The sequence below is a fragment of the Emydura macquarii genome, unplaced genomic scaffold, assembly GCF_026122565.2.
Source record: "Emydura macquarii macquarii isolate MOO-44397 ecotype Brisbane River unplaced genomic scaffold, CSIRO-AGI_Emac_v2 contig_3108, whole genome shotgun sequence".
Lineage (NCBI taxonomy): Eukaryota > Metazoa > Chordata > Testudines > Chelidae > Emydura > Emydura macquarii.
Window position 1 is genome coordinate 4161684 of NW_027133245.1, and position 22264 is coordinate 4183947.

The 22264-nt window shown below is 39.3% G+C and overlaps 1 protein-coding gene across 4 annotated transcripts in view; it reads left to right on the top strand.

Moving 5' to 3' along the window:
* MICU3 (mitochondrial calcium uptake family member 3) overlaps positions 1-22264 on the top strand; it is a 133183-nt gene that overhangs the window by 75678 nt on the left and 35241 nt on the right. The window contains exons 7-9 of one of the 4 annotated variants that reach the window (XM_067530652.1): positions 6878-6949; positions 14576-14614; positions 19133-19228. In XM_067530652.1, coding sequence (XP_067386753.1) covers positions 6878-6949; positions 14576-14614; positions 19133-19228 — 207 coding nt within the window. The remainder of the gene's footprint in view (positions 1-6877; positions 6950-14575; positions 14615-19132; positions 19229-22264) is intronic. The other 3 variants (XM_067530654.1, XM_067530655.1, XM_067530656.1) reach the window with 3 other exon arrangements.

Consider the following 22264-nt stretch of genomic DNA (forward strand, 5'->3'; position numbering starts at 1 on the left):
CTACCTGTACTTTATCAACTTTTATCCTCTCTTCTTTCTAGGATATAGAGTATCCTGTTTTATAAATCCTCCCCTCAGGGATGTCTCTGTCCAGAATACACCTGTCAGCTTTCCTCCAGCCCTTAGTTTAATAACTCCTCTATGTCCTTTTTAATTTTACCTGCCAGCAGTCTGGTTCCATTTTGGTCTAAGTATAGTAATCACAAGAAGTCTGTAATATCAAAAATATAATAAAAAGATTAAAGGCCAAATTCAGCCTGTAAGCCAATCAAGTCAGCAGGGCCTAATGAAATTGACTCTAGGCGACTTAAGGAACTAGCTGAAGGAATCTCAGAACTGTTAGCGATTACCTTTGAAAACTTACAGAGGACGGTGAGGTCCCAGAGGACTGGAGAAAAGCAAACATAGTACCTTTCTTTAAAAAAGGGAACAAAAAGGACCTGGGGAATTATAATGGTGAACCTAACTTTGATTGATACCTGGAAAGATAATGAAACACATTATTAAAAAACCAATTTGTAAGCACCTAGAGGATAATTGGGCAATAAGTAATAGCCAACATGGATTTGTCAAAAATAAATCATGCCAGACCAACCTACTTTCCTTCTTTTACAGGGTAACTGACCTAGTGTATGAGGGGAAGGAGTAAACATGTTATACCTTGATTTTAGTAAAGCGTTTGATACAGTCCCACATGATGTTTTCATAAGCAAAGCTAGGGAAATTACTATAAAGTGGATGCAAAACTGGTTGAAACACTATACTCGAGTAGTCATCAATGGTTTGCTGTTAGACTAGGATGGTGTATCTGGTAGAGTCTCTCAGGGGTTTCTCCTGGATCCCAATTCAATATTTTCATTAATGACTTGGATAAAGGAGCATAGAGTATGTTTATAACATTTGCTGGGAGAGATTGTTAGTACTTCGGTGGACAGGATTAGAATGAAAACAACCTTGACAAATTGAAGACTTGGACTGAAATCAACAAGATGAAATTAATTAAAGATAAGTGCACACTTCATTTAAGAAGGAAAAATCTAATGCACAAATATAAAATGGAGAATAACTGGGTAGGCAGTAGTACTGTTGAAAAGCATCTGGGAGTTATAGTGAATGACAAATTGAATTAAGTCAACAAAGTGATGCAGGTGCTAAAAAGGCTTAGACCATTCTAGGGTGTATTACCAGGAGTGTTGTATGTTAAATATGGGAGGTAATTGATCTGCTCTGCTCTGCACTGGTGAGACTAAAGCTGGAGTACTGTGTCCAGTTTGCGGTGCCACACTTTAAGAAAGATAAAAATTGGAGAAAGGCGAGAGGATAGCTATAAAAATGAAAAAGGTTTAGAAAACCTAACCTGTGAAGAAAGCTTTAAAAAACCACTGGGCAAATTTAGTATTGAGAAAAGAAGACTGGGGGGAGATCTGATAAACCTTCATATATGTAAGGGACTGTTATAAAGAGGATGATGAACAGTTGTTCTTCATGTCCACTGAACATAGGACAAGAAATAATTAGCTTAATCTGTGGCAAGGGAAATCTTTCTAACTATAAGGATAGCTAAGCATTGGAATAGGGTTTGAAGAGAGCTTGTGGAATTCCCATCATTGGAGGTTTTTAAAAACAGTTTAGGCAAACACCTGTTGAGGGTGGTCTAGGTATACTTGGTCCTGCCTTAGTGTAGTGGATTAGACTAGATGGTCCCTTGCAGCCCTACATTTCTGTGATTCTAAATGCACCTTCACTGACACAGTGGTGGTGCACCTAATTGCAACAGGGTTAAATTTGGCCACAGATCATATAGATGACTGCTTGACCCATTTTAAACTTTTCCATGTTATCTTTCCAGTAAACAAAATTAAAATACTGCAAAATTGAAAATAAAGCTTGTAACAAAGGTAACAGTATAAGCTTTACAAATAATATGGCTTTCTGAACTGTAATATAGGACAAATTAACCCTTTGTCAATTTCAGTTGCAGAGAGAACTTAGAACATATGCCAAGAGAAGATTTATAGCACTCTTAACTTTTCTGCATACAGCACCATGGCTTCAGTTTTTTTTATAAACTAATTGCTCAGGTGTGTTAGCTTTTTTTCTTTGCTTATGTCATGGGGCTGAGGTCAGGAAACAGAAGGATTTTGTTCCCTTAATGCTAGAGATCTTGTTTTTCATTTGCTGTTTTCAACATTCAGTCCCATTATCCTATTTCAGACAATGTTCCTAGGAAAGTGCTCCCAGATACATTCACTATTCTTCTCATCGGTATCCCATAGCACTTTTACTGCACAAAAGGTCCATTTCCAGAAGTTCAGCAAGGTCTTTAGTGATGAATGCAACAGGATCCTGCTTTCTTTGCATCTGGGGCAGGGAAAATCCAAAGATGCATTAGGTTTTTTTCATATCTTTTAGTTTTTCCATTACTATCACTCTCCTCTCTTGCTTGATGTCTTGCTTGTCACTACACTTCTCACATCTCATCTCTGCCTTTTCATTTGTCTTATTCTTTCTCTCCATGGTTTTGAAATGCTTTTTGATACTCTCCATATATAATATCCAGGTCACTTTCCATAGGCAATCCTCCTATCTTGTCTTCAGGAGAGGTTACAGGGATCTGTAATTTGTCTCAGATGGCTTGTAATAATTCAGCGAGAACATATCAGAATAGGAAAATAATTCCTATCCCCAATAATAGAAAAGTTGTCATAGAAAATATTATGCTCTGTTTGCCTCATTTTTTTTTTCTGTGAAACCTAGTACATTATAGCCACTCTTGCAAATTAATAGTAATAATGTTTATAAATTCATTTGCTATTTATTTAATTACAGATATTTATCTATTTTAATCTATATCCCAGCAATACAATTTAGTTGATCATATTGTGATATCTACCTATATTTTGCTCTCTCTTCTTAGACATGGTATTCTGAATTCAAATATTATAAAGAATAATTTTACTTCCTCTAGTAATTAGATTTAAATTATACTTGAATTATTTATTACATTAATGGTATTTTTCACCTTTAGGTTAATGGTTTAAATTCTGTTCAGTGGCTGATATGAGATGACTAGTCTTAGTCTCTGATTCCACCTCTCCATCACTGTTCCCATGTGGAGGACCTTCATTGGCTCCATGTAATTTCTAGCAGGCAAATATCCATGTCACTGAAACGTCCATCATAATAACTGGCATAATTTGTGTTAGGCCATGTCTACACTACTAAGTTAAGTCACCTTAAGTTACGTCAGCATTCATCCACCACTGTAATTAAATTGCTGTTGCATGTCCACACAATATTCCTTGTGACAGTTCAGCACACCCCCAGTAGGTACTCTTGCATTGACAGAGAGAGCCGTTCACCGTGGGTAGTGATCCCACTTTGCAACTCACAACCATCCGTTCCTGGGTGTTCTGGGAAGGGTTTGCAATGCCTCATGGGGATGGGCTGAGTGTCCCATGATGCAGTTTCTTCCATCTCATCATTCCATGGTCTTCCTAGTACGTTTTGTGCCACTGTTCAACAGACTCTGCTATATCTCTGCCTGCCATCTCTGTCAGAAAGCATGGATCCTGCACTGCTGTCCAATATTCTGGTGAGCGTTATGAACACTACGCTCCTGATCCTGCAGTATTTCATGATCTGCAAATCTGATGATGATACCATGGTGTCTGCCGTGCTGTGTGCCAGGGACAGAAACAATTCAAGATTGCTGTTGGCATTCCCGGAGCAACTGCACATGGTGGACTGTTGGTTCTGGACGTGAGAAACAAGCACTGAGTGGTGGGTTTGCATCACTATGCAGGTATGGGATGACGAGCAGTGGTTGCAGAACTTTTGCATGCAAAAAGCCACCTTCCTGGAACTGTCCAGAGCTCATCTGTCTTCCAGCACAAGGACACCAAAATGAGAGCTGCCCTAACAGTTGAGAAGTGAGTAGCAATCACTGTATAAAAGCTGGCAACATCAGACTGCTACCAGTCAGTCACAAATCAGTTTGGAGTGGGGAAGTCCACCATGGGCGTTGCAGTGATGCAAATATCCAGGGCCATTAATCACGTCCCACTTTGAAGGACTGTGACTCTGGGCAATGTGAGTGAAATAGTGAATGGTTTTATAGCAACTGGATTCCTGAACTGGTCAGGCAATAGATGGCAATCATATCCCCATTTTGTCCCCAGACCCTTTGCGACAGAGTACGTCAACAGAAAGGGCTACATTTCTATGGTATTGCAAGAGCAGGTGGATCACCGGTGTCGTTTCACCGACATCAACGCAGGCTGGTCAGGGAAGGTGCATGACGCATGCATCTTCAGGAACATTGGCCTGTACAGAAAGCTGCAAGCCAGGGCTTTCTTTCTAGACCAGAAGATTTCCATTGGGATGTGGAAATGCCAATAGTGATCCTGGGAGATCCAGCCTACCCTGTGCTCCTGTGGTTCATGAAGCCTTACCCTCACAACCTTGACAGTCTGCAGCAAAGAGCACTTAAACAATAGGCTCAGCAGGTGAAGAATGACTATTGAATGTCCCTTTGGCTGCTTAAAGTGGTGTTGATGTTGCCTTTTGGCAAGTTGGACATCTGTGAGGAAAATATTTCTTTGGTCATAGCAGCTCACTGTGCTCTGCATAACATTTGTGAAACTAAGGGGGAGAAGTTTCCACCGGGGGGGGGGCGGTGTGTGTGGAGTGTTGTGGTGGATCGGCTGGCTGCTCTTTTTGAGCAGCTAGATACCAGGGTTGTTCAAAGGGCTCAACGGGGAACTATTTGAATCAGGGAGGCTTTAAAGGAGCATTTTAACAATGAGACACAGTAATGTGTGATTCTGTAATACGTTGAGTCAGACATTGTTTTCTTGCACTCTAGTATGAACCTTATAATGATTGCTGTGTGTGCGGTAATATAACAATGCAAATGCACCTATTGGCACTAGCTATGAATTTTATCAGCAACCACCCTATGTAGGAGACAAATAAAGATTAATTCACTTTCTATACATACACTTTTATTCAACACCTCTGCAAACATTTCTGTCTTCTGGAAGGAACATGTAAATCAAGAGCACATTTGCCAATGAGGCTCTTATAGTTGGGTGTATGTCCAGCTGTCATTGTGAAACATCTCCCTCTGGGTGGAGTGCCTGGGGTACTATTTAAAAAAAAAAAAAAGGGGGGGGGGGACTGTATTTTAAATTGTCAACATTTTTTAAATGAAAAGTTTCAGTTCAAAATGACTAACTTCATTTTGAAGTTTTAGTTAATTTATACTTAAAAAAAAAATAAAAAGGCAGAATCAAAATGAAACCTTTCAAAATTATCAAAACAAAACTTTTTGATAAGAATCGATCCAAAATTTTTGGTGGGTTATCAGCTTGCGAAAATTGAAATTTGGACTTTTCATCTGAATTTGGAATAAGAAAATGTTTTGAAATCTCAAATTCTCATGGGATGGGAAAATCATTTCCCATGCAGCTATAGTAAATATAAATTAAAGTGTTCACAGCAACATAAACTTGTCTAAATTGTACATATAGCTTTCTGTAAATGAAGGAGTATATTTCATCTGCGTAAATAGATAAACCAACATATTACATATATTAAATGTGCAATATGGAATAGTTAATGTTGCTGTAGGAACACTATTGCATTTCTTGGCTCTTTAGCCTGTAAATTCTCAACCTTAATATTGCATTAATCTATGTTTTGCAGATGACTGTATGTAATATATGATTGACATAATATATAAATAGACTTTATAAAGCTTTAGATAACTATACATGGGTATTATGCTAATCATTTTTTAGGGTTTTGATTATAAACAGATTTGATTGTACTTTTACTATTTTTGGCTCTATCTTGTGGTGGCAGTTGGAAGTTAATACAGTTTTAAATAGAAAATTTATACTGTTTCACTCTTCAGAAACTGCCACTTCTAAGTAGTTAATAAGTGATCTGTTTTCTTGATTTACACATTCAGGTGATGGAATTAATGTAATTAATTTATTGTACCCTGTGACCATAGGAACATACACCATATTTTCCTTAGGGATCACTGTGATCCAGATCTGACACAAGGGATCCAGTTCTGACTTTTGATCTCAGATGCTTGTTTTGAAGTCTTGCAGGATCAGAGAATAATATAGAGATTATTCTTTTTCTGTTGTTCGAAAGATGCTGATTGAGATTGAGAGCATCATTCCTGCTCCTTAGTCTTGGAGCACAATAGCATTGCACCACTGATAGCTTGTCAATAGACTAGACCCAATAGAATGACTAGATAACTGCTGGTCAAGAGCCAGTAATTATGCTCTGTTTACCAGAAGTAACTATTTCATGGGGTAGGAGTATGAAGAGACTCAGAAGTGATCTTTCATAGAATTATAGAAATTATAGATGGGAAAAGATGTATTAGGTCATTAGTCCATCGCTTTGGGATTGTAGCATTATTCCCAACCGTGTATTCTCCAGAATTTTGTCTAGTCTAGTTTTAGATACTAATATGATGAGAATGATGTAAAACTCTGAAGCCCCTGATGCCTTGCTCTAAAATCTGTGTACCCTTAGGAAGCTACTTACTTTGTATTTTATTTAAAAACAAACCATTATTTTTGCCTTTTCCTATGGAAAAAAGAGGGTGACAAGAGCTGGAATTTAGAAGGTGAGAATCTGAGTATAAGGTAGTACGGTTTTGGAACATCTATCTATCCTTGGGCATATAAAACGATCTATATTTAATAGCTAAACAATTTACAGCACGTGTATGTATGTCTACAGCACTGTGTCTGTAGAGATATTGATATGCGTATTTTTGCATTGTTTGTTATGTACATAGTAGCTCAATTCCTGAATTAGAAGATAAAATTGGCTTGTTTTGCAGCTACAGGAGATATTCAGAAAGAAAAATGAGAAGAGAGAAAAAAAAGGAGATGAAGAGAAACGTGTAATGCTGGTAAGTATAATTAGAATAGTTGTAGGTTTGTGGTTCTTGGGGGGTTTTTTTAATGTAGATCAAAAGTGTGGTATATTTATTACTAAATAAATATTCTTCTTAATTGTTACTAATCACTTTTGAAATTTCTGTGCAACACCAGGTACCATGTCAACTCACATAACTCCTAACAATATAAGGGGTCAATTTGACTCTATGCATGTTTATTGAGGGGAGGGGAATATGGTAATTTTGGACCTACAATTGAAAGGTGAACTACAAAGTTCCTGAAAAATTAAATATTTTTAAAATCCCCAAAGAGAGAAAATATATGTAGCTGTTATTTTAAAAAGCAGTTACAGTAGCATTTTATTTTTTAATCCATAATTTACTCTGAATCTAAGAATTCTGAGTAGACTTCCTAATGTAGTCTTCTACTACAATGAGAGTGAATTATCTCTGTACCATCTTAAATGTAAGTTGAAAGACCCTGTTCATGCTGAACTTCGGTTTTCTCTCCCTCATAACTTTCTCAGAAATGTTGATGTGGACTTACTGTTTTCGTACGTAGTTTTAGCCCAAATACCTTTGACGCATTTGAAGAAATGTGATTCATAAATTAAAATATAAGCAAACTAAGATTTTGTACTCAGACTGAAATCTTCGTATTGAAGCACTTTATTTTCACTGTTCTTGTGAATGAGGTTTATTGAAAGATCACTGAATATGGCTCTCCAGAGAGATCTACAGTTAAGCATGTGTATATATATATATGTATGTCTGAAAACCTTCAGTCTGTCAGAGTTAAAAATGCCACAAAAATTAAGTACTGTGCATGGTGAATACATTTTTTCAATTGATAATTTTATTTATGAAACATATTTCTTAAAACATATTAAATGAACTTGTTCTTAATGAAGACTACAGGTCAAATCTTGGTGTTTACTTTTATGTATGTGAAAGACCAAAGAGTAGTGTAAAAATTACGGTTTGGCTGCATTGGGTGGGGCGGCAACAGCAGCAGGGGTTTACATCCCTGTAATCTCGGTGATAGGTGGAAATGGGTGGATTCATGCAAATCGATTGGGCCAAAACCCCACATTTTAGGTAGTGCTTGGACATATCTGTTTCTTCTCCCTGTGACTACCATTAGCCTGCCCATTTGGGGCTATAGATTCTAGCCCTCAGCTCAACAACTATTTTGTGTACAGCAGAATCCTTTTATTTATTTATTTGAATTTTAAAAGCATAACATATAAGCATACTTACCTGGGACTGTCTGTGTGCTCTGTTCCCAGAACTTGGTCCCCAAACCATGAGAAGCTTGAACTTTAGGAGCTAGCACATTTTGAACAATCCAGAAAAGAATATTTGTTTCCTCTAAGGGACGCAATATTTTCTTGTTCGAGTAGTGTCCTTATAGGTGCTCCACTGTAGGTGTATCTGCAGCCTTGCGCCGCTGATGGGAAAACTTTGGTAGCAGTCCATCCCATCCACGCATGCGCTGCGCCCTGCCTGCCACAAGGCCAGCCAACGTGCACGGGTATTCCCTTCTCAGTTCCTTCTCAACCACCCCTGGTTAGAGACTGAGCTCAGAACTTTCCATTCAGGGTCGTTAATTCCCTTTAGTTTTGTTAATTTTAGCTTGCCTGGAAACTTTTTTCCTTTATCTCATTTGTTTTTTGTTGGTCATGTGAAAAAGAAAGAAAGAGAAAGAAAGAGAGCAAGCTTGTCACCTGCCAAAACTTTGGTGAAGGAGAACCCTAGCTCTCCAGGCTTCAAAAAGTGTCTCAGTTGCAAGGAATTTATCTATCTGACAGGTATCAACAGTGCATTTGCTGCTTGGGAGAAAAGGTGTGCTTGGTGTCAGCAACTAAAACGCAGGTTCAGGAAAGACAGAGAGTTGTGGCTCAGACTCCTGCTCATGGAATCGGCCCTTCAACCCCTGAAGTCCCAGTGAGAACTCTCACCACAGACTTCTACTTTGAAGGCAGGTGATCCCAAAGAGACGAGCCACTCATTTAAGGCTGCAAAGAAAAGGTCTGTGAGTCCCCGCTGTGAGCCCTGATCGATCCGGAAATGATCTCCAGCTCCATCAATATCATCAGTACCAACAGCGCTGAAGTGGCCTAACCCTGGTAGCCAGGGCATGCACAGTAATGATCCGACAGAGCAAGTCAGTCTGCCCAAAGACCCGATGGACACGGGCAAATAAGTACCGGTACCGCAGGGGCAAGAAAGACATAGCCTTCCCCAGGGTGAATCTTCTATGTCAGCATGGACATCAGCATCAGCACTGACCCTGGTGCGCCTGGCACTAATGAACCATACAGCCAAGTCCTCATCCCCGACTCCATCGCTGCAAGCCTCTTGTTACCAGTGTTTACAACTGGTACCAATGCTATCCACTCCACTGGATTTCCGGTGCACAACAGATCTCTCGGTATCCAATGCACCAGCCTCGCTGCTACTCGGTACCTGGGCCCTGGCACTGAATTCTCCCAGAGCACTGTACTCACCTACATCTCCCTGCCCCACACTGCCTTTCTCATCGTCGGAGTCGTAAAGTGAGCGAAAGAAATTGGGTTCCTACCGCTCTTCTTACCCACCATATAGGACCCAGTATCACTATGGGTACCAGGCATATCGTCCATGCAACCCTCAGCTTCCATAGTTTGGTCATCTGTGGTACCAGCCACCTATCCTCAGTGGCCGTACTGGGACTCTTGACATGCTCAGGGCAGCAAGCCTCCCAGGCCCCTGACATGGCATACCAGCAGGCAAGGAGGCATCTTCCTTCAACTGCAGCTTTAAAGGCTTTGGAACCCCCTGAACAGCCAGGCGAGGACGTTGGGGCAGAGACAGCGGAGGAAAACACTCCTCAAGCTCATTTCTTGTCCTCACCAGACGGGGGGATGATATCCCCTCCACCATCCATGACTGATGATTTTAAATCATTCCAGGAGCTAGCTCAGAGGGTGGCAGAAGCCCTGCAAATACAGTTGTAGAAAGTGACTGAGCCTTACCACAAATTGATAGACATATTACACCCTTCTACCTCTGCCAGAGTTGCCCTCCTGGTTAATGAGGCACTCCTGGACCCTGCCGAAGTCATATGGCAGACCCCCGCGTCTGTCCCGCCAACATGTAAGTGGGTGGACAAAAAGTATTATGTACCAGTAAAGGACACAGAATTTCTATTTTCATCATTGTGGATGTGGTTAATTCCAATTGGTGGCCAGCGTCAATCTAAATCCAATCCATATGACTGAGATGAGAAACGTCTGGACCTGTCTGGCAGGAAGGCATATTCACCAGACACCCTCCAGTTCCATGTAACAAATTACCAGGCCTTGCTGGCAAAACACAACTACCAGAATTATACAAAACTCGGTCCCTTAATTGAACAGCTCCCATAAAGACTATGAAGACTCCCATAAAGACAAATTCAAGGCCATAATCAACAAGAATCAGTTGGTGGTTAAAACATCTCTTCAGTCCTCATTAGATGCGGCCTGGCGGCATGTTCAATTTCCATGGCCATTATTATGAGATGGGCTTCACGGCTGCATTTGTCTGGTTCCCTAAAGAGATCCAAACCACGGTGGAGGACCTTCCATTTGAAGGGATGAAGTTATTCACTGAGAAGACTGACATGTCTCTTCACATATTGAAGAATTCGCAGGCAACTCTTCAATCCCTAGGGATATACACACCAGCCTACAAGAGAAAATACAGCCCTGAGCCACCGTTTAAGCATCGGTCATCACAATACGCATCTCAGTACTCATCACAAAGAGCTTACGAACAGCAGAGGAAGAAAACAAGATTCCCTAGGTGAAAGCTATCAGGACCCCAACCGACTACATCTCAGCCCTCCACCTCAAAGCATCAATTTTGATGGGGTGGTCAAGATGCTGGTAGAACGCTCTCCTTGCAACCTCATGTTGGAAGAACTCACCTGGCCTTTCGGAAACCGCCTTACACCGTTCCACAGCACCAGAGATTGGATAACCTCTGACAAGTGGGTACTTGGATGTGATAACCTCTGACAAGTGGGTACTGGAGACTGTCCAGAATGGATATGCCCTCCATTTCTCCTCCATCTCCCTTCCCAAACACCCTTTCTGATCCCTCTTCAGGGACCCTTCTCATGAGAGTCTACTACGTCAGGGGGTAAAGCATCTCCTCAGCATAAAAGCTATAGAGCCTGTGCCTGTACATCTCCGAGGCAAAGGCTTCTACTCTCGCTATTTCCTGATACCAAAGAAAAAGGGAGCTTAGAGACCCATATAGGACTCAACAGATATGTCAAAGCTCAGAAATTCAAGATGGTCATCCTATCAACAATCATTCCAGCATTAGAGGAAGGAGATTGGTTCTCAGCCCTCGACCTTCGAGATGCATATGTCCACATTTCCATCAGACCAAGTCACAGGTGTTACCTCAGACTTACGCTGGGCCAGGACCACTACCAGTACAGAGTACTCTTTCTCGGCCTCTCATTGGCCTCCAGGGTATTCTCCCAGGTCCTTTCAGTAGTGGCGACCCACTTACACTCTCAAGGCGTCATGATTTATCCTTACCTGAACGATTGCCTTCTCAGGGCATGGTACTTTGCAGAGACTCAACGAGTCATTCAGACCACACAGGACCTGTTTCTGAATCTGGGCCTACGGATCAACTAGCAAAAATTGACGTTAACACTGGTACAGAGACTAGAATTCATAGGAGCTGACCTCGACTCCACTCAGGCAAAAGCCCTCCTACCTTGTCACAGATTTCTCAGTCTCTCCTCATAGAGACAATACAATCCAGCCCACATATTTCAGCCAAACATTGTCTCCAGCTTCCAGGGCACATGGCCGTAGGCACATCACTTATTGCTTATTCCAGATTACACCTGAGATGCCTCCAAGCATGGGTTCAGTTCAGTTTACAGGCCGAACAGAGACAATATAAACAAACTTTTATCGATGCCCACCAGGGTCAATAATCCTTGGACTGGTAGAAGGACCTGGCAAACGTCCATTCAATCTTCCCCATCTCTACTTCTGACCACCAATGCATCCTTCATAGGATGGGGTGTGCATCTCAGTGGTCGCACAATACAGGGCAGATAGTCCCCAACAGAAACATGCTTTCACATCAACCTGCTTGAGCTCAGAGTGGTCAGAAATGAATGTGCTTACTTCCTTCTACTGATCAGACATGCACACAAGGGTCATGACAGACAACATGGCCTGCATGTATTACATAAACCAACAGGGAGATGCCAGGTCTCATTCCCTGTGCGTAGAAGCACTAAAACTATGGAACTAATGCATCTCCCACAACGACCTAATATCAGCAGCCTACCTACCAGGAATACACAATATGGTGCCTGACAGTCTCAGCCGCAAATTCCCACAAGACCATGAATGGGAGATAGAGTCGGTAATACTACACAAACGTATTCCAACAATGGGGAATACTGATAATAGATCTATTCTGTACTTACCAGAACAAGAAATGTCCATGGTATTGCTCCAGACTAGGGATCGGACAACGCTCCATGGGAGATGCTCTTCTCTTTCCTTGGGGCAAGGGTCTGTCTTATGCCTTTCCATTTCCTTTATTACTGAAATTCCTGTTGAAAATAAGAGAGAAAGTAAATATCCTACTGATTGCTCCTACCTGGCCCAGACAGCTTACCTGTCACAGCTGGCATTATGTCCACTGATGACTCTCATGATCACTCCTGACCTCCTGTCACAGAACAAGAGACGCACTCTCCATCCCAGTTTGCGGCTTCTGCGACTCAAAGCCTGGCTCCTTCATGGTTCCAGCACATAGAGACATCTTGCTCTGAGAAGATACAGAAGGTACTGTTGCACAGTAGAAAGGGAACTACTTCTACCTTCAAAAATAGAAGAGGTTCCAGATCTGGTGCCAGTCCAAGCACATCTCCCCTACTCCAGCCACCCTACCGCTTGTGCTAGACTACCTGTTGGCTTTAAAGAAATCAGGACTCTGTTTTAGTTCGCTGAAGGTTCATCTGGCAGCAATTGCAACTTCCATCAGCAAGTAGAAGAATATTCAATTTTCTTCCACCCAACTACAAAGAGGTTTCTTAAAGGCATAGTAAACTCTTCCCACAACCCAGGCTCCCCACTCCAATGGGATCTCAACCTAGTGTTGAAGGGACAGATTAGACTTCCATTTGAATCCGTGGCCACTTGTTCACTAACTCACTTTTCCATGAAGATGGCATTCCTCATCACCATCACCTCTGCCAGAAGGATAGGGCAGATAGAGGCTTTGATGGTGCATCCCTCTTCTACTGTGTTATTCTTGGAAAAGGTCATACTTAGACCACATCCAAATTCATTCCCAAGGTGACTTCTACATTTGAATCAGCTTATTCAGCTTCCAGTCTTCCCAAACTTCATGAGGATAATAGGGAAGCCATCCTCCATACACTCAACATGAGAAGAGACTTGGCCTTCTATTTGGACAGGACAAGGGCATTCAGGAAATCCCCGAGATTTTGCCTATCCATTGCAAATAGGTCAAAAGGCACGGTGATCTCAGCTCAGCAACTCTCTAAGTGGGTCTCCAGCTGTATTAAGCTCTGTTACCAATTGCATAAGGTAGCTCTCCCATCTTCATTACATATGCATTTGACAAGGTTGCTCTTCTCGTCCATTGCTTTCTCCAAGGGTATCCTTATATCAGAAATCTGAAGAGCAGCTATCTGGGCATCTGTGCATACCTTTACAGAACACTACACCATCCTGGGGGATTCTGCTACGGACACCAAATTCAGTGTCACAGTATTATCATCTGTATCAGATTCAACTCCAAAGTCCCGGCCTCCAGTGGTGGGTACTGCTCAGGAGTAACCTACAGTGGAGCACGCATAGGAACACTACTCGAAGAAGAGGAAGTTACTTACCTTGTGCATTAACGATGGTTCTTTGAGATGTGTCCCTATGAATGCTCCATAACCCATCCTCCTCCCCTCTACTTCAAAGTTCTAGTAGTTGACTCTGCGGTAGAGAAGAAACTGAGGAGAGAATACCCACACATGCTTGCTAGCTTTATGCTGGCAGGGAGCAGCACATGCACAGGCGGGATGGACTGTTACCAAAGTTCTACGATCAGCAATGTGGGGGTGCAGACACCTCTACGGTGGAGCACCGATAGGGATGCTCATCTCAAAGAACCATCGTTACTGCAGAAAGTGAGTAACTTCCTCTTTACATTGGCAAAAAGTTTTAATTGCTCAGTTAATTTTGTTGACATGTTAGGCCAAGTCTCAGCAAAAAAAAATTTCAGCCTAGAAGGAAAACTTTTGAGAATGATACAGAGACAAAATAGGGAGGTAGAGTAGCATATTTCTTTAACTTAAATTTATCATGATTGTACTCAGCTCTATACTTTTTTCTGTTTTAAGACTCTTAAAAACAAGATAAAAAAAAGAGAATCATTTACTCTCCACCTTTTTACAAAAAACATACCAACGTTTCTTGTAACATTTTCTTGTAAAATATAAACATGATAAAGACTTGCCTGTCCTAACCTAGTCTATTGTTGTCTTTTTCTTTCTTTTCGGCTTTATTCTGAAATGTGGAACTTCACTTGACCATTTTTGCTGTATGTCAGCGCCTTCAACTCTATGGATATTATACTTCTACTAACAGTGTATGTACTTTAAATACTTTCTATGTATGTAGTTTTCACCAGTGAGATGGAATCATTTGTTGTAACAGGTGGCTCTATCAAGTAAATGAATTTTGCTACTGTAGGGTCTTATTCAAGTCAAATGTATACTCTGTCTTCGTAGCCATAGAAGGGTGCACATGCTTGCTTATAGCCATAGAGAACAGGCTGGCCCATCCAGAGGACAGACTGATCCTTCTGCATAGGTTAAAAAAAGAGAAAAAGAACAGGTCTGTATTAGGGAGTTGTAGACCTACTCTGTGTGGGGTGGCAACTGCCTTGTAAATAAACTCCAACAACAATTAGTGATCAAAATTTGCTCCCCTTTCCCGGGACATAACAGTAGAGCCTTCAGTAATAACTATATTCCTAGAGTTTGGTCAGTTTCCCAGCATCTCATCCTAACAGGGCCAGGGGGAAGAGAAGCTCTCAGCCATATTTTTTTCTTGTATTGTTTGTTCATAAAATAAAACAAAACTATTTGTAGGATGAGAACAGGGGCTGCTGGGTTAGAGGAATCCCCTAGCCCAAGAGGAGAACAGGCTTTATTACACTTGATTACTGTTTGGGAGAGATGGAAGGAATTTTCAGATTGATTAACTCTGTCCTTTGACCTTAGCTGAATAACCTTTCAGAGCAGAGCAGACTTAGACTCCTTTAAAAGGTCTTCCCCTGGCTACCTCACATAAAAAAGCCAGGGAAGAACCCAACCTCTTCATGGTAGTATGTGGAGAACTTCATTCTTTTGAGCCAGATTACCATGGTAACTAGGCTGGTTGGAGTTTGCGGCTGTATTCCTAGAAAAGGGGCTAGGATTTGAGGTTATATATCCAGTTCAGTTTCTCATGACTTTTGTTACCTGTGCAGCATTAACAACAATAGAAAGTGGTAAGAACTTTTTTGTCCCTGAACTGAACACAGGTGGAGCCAATTTTACATAGTACTGTTTCTGATCATGCCTGAATTTTAACTCTGTCACTTTGTCTTTCATACAATTGTGCCCAGGTAAGGCAGCACAGATGTGTTAAATACATACCTGTTCAATAAGATGATGTAGTATTCTGATAGTAAGGGAAAAACTGTGCATTAGGGGCCTGATCGGAAGTCCACTGAAGCATTTCTATTTATTTAGAGGGCTTGTGGATCATGCCCTGTTGCAGCGTGAAAGACTCAGTGCATCATATCTCTATATTTCCTTCCATTTATAGTTTAATAAAACTTACCTTTAAGCATTTCTAAATTTATAATAATTTTCTGACTCTGGTAAAAAGATATCTATTTTTGTACTCACAATTAAAAAAAGAAGTCAGCACAGTGGGGGGAGTTTAACTGTTTTAAATAAAAGAAATGGGTGGTACTAAATGGTGAATTAAATCTGTTAGCATGCTATTGAATGTGGACCTGGAATGGGAATAATTAAATTTTATATTTCTATCATTGAAAGAGCAAATCTGCAAGATTCTGAGCACCCTCAACTCCCATTGAAATCTGGGGCAATTGAGTCTACTCAGAATCTCATAGTATGAGGCTCTAACGGCTACATCTTGCATTACATCTGTAAATGAGTCTGTAATTTGATTAGTTCTGTCTTTTCATATTACACATGATATTTGTCTGGAGCCATGCTTGTGCATGTCATGAATGTGTATTAAGACTAGTACAGCATGAGTTGAATGTGGGTATTGACTGGCTGAATGCAAACTTATTATTGATGATTGTTATAAAGTAACATGTAGAAAAATAAAATGTGCATGCTTCAGAAATACTAACTTTATCAGTAATTAATCAGTTTTTGTCAGATAAATAAAGTACATCACCAGTAAGACAGGTAATTCAATTAATAATTACATAATAGTAGGTGTTTATAAAAAAGGATGAGGCAGTCAAAATATATATAACTTCTTGAGGCAGTGATTCATGTTAAAAATTATGATTTATTTGGCATGTATTGTCAATATTTCATGGTTTAAGAAATAGTTGTCTAACTTTTTAGTTAATTTTTTTTAAAATTATGAAGTTTCATAGATTAAAAATATACATAACATGATATATCAACAGTTGGATCAAAATCAGTTTATTTCTATTTAGATAAAGTGCATTATAACATGATGTTAAATGTGAAATGAAAAGGTTAGGCATACTAACAGTATTCAATTTTTATCTTTTGTTCGGACTTTTTAATGAACTTTAAGTACAAAATAAATTATAATGCATCTAACCTTATATCAATCAGAATAGTATACAGTTGTTACTTGCACCCTATTCAGAATTGTAGAAAATTAATTTTGGTTTGTGGAGGTCCAATATATTGTTTTTAATATTGGATGACTCTTATGGATATTTCTGGAGGCTTTCTGGAAGCTCCCCAAAATGAGATTTTCATACTTCAGACTTCATACTTTCTTCCAAAATTGTGTGCTAGACTATCTTCAGACCTGTTGTAAGACATTGCTAATTACAGACATTGTATGCTGTGGTAACAGTATCTTTATCTTTTAATATATGGTCCAAATGAACAAAAGGGATAATGTTCTATTGCCTAAAACTCTCTTGTCATATAATTTTTCTCATATAGTATATAAGTGTCATATTTAAGGAAGCTTACTTAAAATAGAAGTTCAAAAATATTTGACAATACTTAAGTTTCTAAAGACTCTCTGCTTTGAATTTTTTAGAAAGCACAAAATGAATATCTTGTTCATTTTTGTCTTACACTTGTTTATAAAATCCTTGTAATTTTCAGAGAAATTAAACAATATAGTGGTTGGCATCTCCACTAGTTTAAGTCTTTGTCCTCCAAGCCTCTACATGCAAAAGTAAAATACTTAATTTCTAAGCATGTAATTAAAGGTATTTCTCTTCAGGCAAAAATATTGTGAACTACAATAACCAGAAATAGTTCACCCAACAGATCTCTATGTATTTTTTTCTATATTCTTTTTCAGTAAGATGACTTGTTGGCTTGGCATCAAAACATTGTTACTTTTCTTTATTAAGAGAAAGTATATTTCATAATATATGTCTGATTTTTTTATTGCTCTTCAGGCAAATAATAATTAAATGACAGCCCCATGAGTATTAAAGGGATTACACTGATAAGACACACTTAAATGATGTCTTCAGTCATGTAACCATATTTTACTACTGGCTAGATTATTTACTTGGGAAGGTGAGCACTGTGAAAGCTGCATGTGTTAGCTGAGAAAATATTGTGCTAACAGAGTATTGGCAGTAATATTTCAAGAGATTTTTCCTAAAATATATGTAAGGTCTCTTTCTAATATTTCAGTTGTCTACATTTTGTAATCTGTTAATTTCCTCAGTTCATATGACATTGAATGTGTGGAAATTCAAAAATAAGCCTTGCAGAACACTCCTCACAACATCTATTTGACTTTATATATATGCTAAAATGCTTCAAGGAATTCCATGGGATTCTGCAAAGTGTACCACAGGAGCACAGTATTCTGTAGTTTATGGCAGTGTAAGACCTTTAATAGCAACAATTTATTCTGACTTGAAAAAACAGAAGTAAGGATATTTTTCCCATTTGTAATTGGAAGACTGAATTCAATCCCAGTCTTTGTCTCTTCTGCCAGACTGAAAGGAGTTGGGAGCACTGAAGGTAGGGAATCAGGCCTAGAGTAATGGTGGGGAAGGATAAGGGAGAAACCACAATAGAGCATTCAACAGTTATAATGCTGACCAAGTTAGAAAACCCTTTACTGTCTCCAAGATCATCTCATCTAGTTCTCCTTGGCCAGAAAGATGGAAGCTGTCATCTTGGACCTCCAAGGGTGGTTGTAATGTGGGGAAGGGGGGCAAAGTGTAAGAGGTGTAAGTGTCTCAGGCCTCCAAAATTGATGCAGAACACCTCTATGACAAAAAGGTAAGGCTTATAGTTCTTTCAAATAGAGTAGATGGTAAATTTGATCAATGGACCCCCACAATCTGTTTTTTTGCTGTATATCCTACAAATAGAACTTGGTTTCAGTGGACCTGATTCTGATATTCCTTAACACCACTAGAATGGATATTTTGTTGGAATTAATTTATTTATAAGTACTTAGATAGTACCATGTGTGTGTCATACTTTGATAAATAAGAAAACAGGCTCCCTAATCTATTTATGTATTAATATTTTGACAAAATGATGAAATTCTAATAATACAAGTATGCCAATACATTTTCACTTTACATATACCCCAGAATGTTTCTGTTTATATCAAGGCAGTGTCTCATGATCCCTCTTGTAAAGCCCCACATTATGACTAATAAGGAAATAGATATCGGTACCATTACCCCCTTTGAAAATGCCGTGGGTTTACAAGGAGTGTGATATAATACTTTTCTTTGTGCAGGAAAAAAAACTAAGGGTAACCTCATGCAGTTTTCTGCTTTTTGAAGATTAGTTAGAAAAGATTTTAAAATGTATAAGCTGTTTTTCTTTATGATTGTTCTTTGGTTTTCAAACAGTTGTGCTTCTTGAAACTTCTACAGGTACTTAAGACAGATGGAAAGGACCCTGTCACCAGAAGCTATTGGGATACATTGAGACGTAGCACAAGCCAAGCTCTCTTTTCAGACCTTGCAGAGGTATAATAAAACCTCTGTCTGTTACATGAACAAACTGCCATTTTATTTATTATCTTTTGTACTTTAGTGTTTTCCCTGTTGTTGTGGATCTTATTTTCTTTAGAAAATAGTTCTTTAAAACCAGTGTTTATGGAAAGTTGTCATATGAAATCAATGTGGTTGTATGCAATGGCATTACTTGAAGTTGTCATTTCTAGTCAGCTAGCATTCTCTTTTGCAAGAGTTGGAAGATCAAGTCTTATCACTACATCCTTGGTGTTAGGATATTTATCTAAAAACAACTGATTTCTATATAACTCTGAAAATTAGGAACCCTTTTTCATTTAGGGCTTGATCCATGAGGTGATGACTTTATGAGAGTAGAGGGCACTCAACATCTCTCATGAGTTACCCAAGACTTTGCAGGTTCAGGCCTTTAACTTGCTTCAGAACATAGGTTAGCCAAGTTTATTTTTACAGCAGGTCATGGTCAGCAATATTATGTATGCCTTTGCTAGAGATTCTTTTTAATGTATTGGATTGAAACATTATTGTTTCAGGCAGTTAAAACAATTGCATATATTAATCTCAGTTTTTATCTTTAGATATTGCACGGTCTTATGAAAGACTAGCAATATCTCTATGCCATCAAAAATGAATGCATGCTGGTTTCTAAATTATAATAAAAATAAAAAGCTTATTTTATTATCTATTCATTCAAAAAATTGAATAAACAGAATGTGTATATTTCTTTATATTGATAATTTTAAAAAGAGTCTAAAGACCAGATCATCCAAACTGGCATTTCTGAGCCCAGCTACAGTGTGAAGTTGGTCGCTGTATGTTGGGCCAGGCTGGTCATGGACCCAAGGATTGGACACCTGTAGCAGCTCCCCAGCTCTCTATCTCAACCCATGCAAATTACAACAGAGACAGTAATGAGGGAAGCATAGGAGCTGCTTTACCAGTCTTATGCCACCTGAGGATTCTCCCACACTGAGGGTATCTCTAGGCAGCTGGGTGAGCTTGAAATATTGCAAAGCTGGCAGAACTGGGACTAGACAGTCTTTACACCTGTGGTACTTACATGAGCAAAATTAACACTTAGCTGTACACTATTTTAAGACTAGTATTCTTTAGAAGCCTTTTTATTGTGAACCCGTCAAGTGAGGCAATTAGGCACATCATTAGAGGTGCATTACACTGACAAATGTAGACTACAGTAATTAAAACGTATTAGCATCTGTTTTCAGCAATCTTTTAATTCTTCCATGAACATTTGCATAAACCCTCTCAGCTAACATGCAAATCTGCAAATCACTGTTCATTGACTTCAGGAATACAAATCAAATGTCCTTGGTTAGCTCCTTAGAGTGTTTTCCACTACTCATTGGAATCACATTTGTCTTTCTTGGTTTAAGCTCAGGCATTATTAACAACTGGATGATACCATGGACTTTTGTGCTGAAAAAGTGACAAAGTTAGGTGACATTGGAATCTATGCCAGGGGTGGCCAAACTGTGGCTTGAGAGCCACATGTGGCTTTTTTACAGTTAAAATGCGGCTCGCAGATTCCCTCACCAGACTAGGGTGGAGAGTTTGGGCCTTCAGCCTTGTGGTGGGGCTAGGGGCTTCTGCCCCATGGGGCATGCCTGCTGGGGCTTCAGCCCTAAAGGGAGGGTGGTCTCGGGGCTTTTGTCCCATGGGAGGTGCCTGCAGCTCAGAGAGTTGGTAATTTAGCTACCCCTGATCTATGCTGTCTCACAGCCCCTACAAGTGTTACCATGTAGACTGAAAAGGAGAGGAGATAAGATTTGTTCTTGTTAGACTCCATATAAGAGGTCTTTTCAGGAAGAGGAAAAGTTGCCCATCCTGACTCTCTGGTATCTTTCTGACAGGAATGAGTGAAGTTATGTAGTCCTACAGCCCACTCCTTATAGGTCAGTGGAGTTGAACGCTGCTGAGCTCAGTTTGTCGATTCATTCAGAATGGATATTGGAAATTATTGGAGTTGCTAGAGCATTTGAAAAATATAGGACTCTGGAGAGGTGTCTCTGTCAATGCAGAATATAATGCAAATCATTTGTACTCACTATGGCAGACTTCCTTTGATGTCTGTGATTTTGGATCAGGCCATCCTGCCTTTCATTCAAGGATTTGAAAACTCTTTACAAAGATGAATAAATATACTTATCCCCATTTTAAGGATGGAGAGATTGAGGCACAGAGGACTAAAAAGATTTTGTGCAGTTTGGTGCAAAATTCATTGAAGAGCTGCATTTCCTATTTCCTAATTATATGACTGAAGCATTAATCCATGTTATCTGCCTTTATTCTTACTTACATTAAGTATCTTAGAACTAGTGTAAAATATCTCTTAACAAAGACAGATAAGCTAATCTTTCATTCTCATTGAAAAGATTTTAAATAAATTAGATCAAAATAGAGTTTGATATCTTATTACATGAAAATAAATTGTGTTCTTTTGTTGCTTTGTTTCCTGTTATAAAACAGAATTCATTTTACTTTGAACCATAGAATCAAAGGGATAAAGCCATTATTTTAGGCTCACTCCTTATGAGACTTAAGTTATATAATGCTATTAAGACAGAAGGGATATTGATATAGTTTTTAGTGACTAGGGTCTCTGTGTAAAAGCATATTGGGTTTTTTGTTTTGGTTTGTTTTGTTTTTTTTCATTCAGTGAGACTGACCAAGTAGAAATGGTGGAAAGACTTCTAGTTTGTTTTTAGTTTGGGTTTTTTTGGTTTTTTTAACTAGTATGCTGGTTCTTACAGTTCTTTAGATACGGATGAATGCAACCTGAATATAACAAGGTTATTAAAAGTTTTTACAGGATGAAAAGCTGTAACTTAAGGTCTGATATCTGTTCTGTGTGCTTGAGGGAAATTGCTTGAATATACTTAGAAGGTTAATTGTTTAAAAGATTTTAAAAATCTCTCTATTTCAGTGCATTATGCCCTGTAGTGGAGGACAACAGAGTATTAAAGAACAAAAACTCAGTGATTGTTGTTCTCCAGTTAATCAGTTCATTTC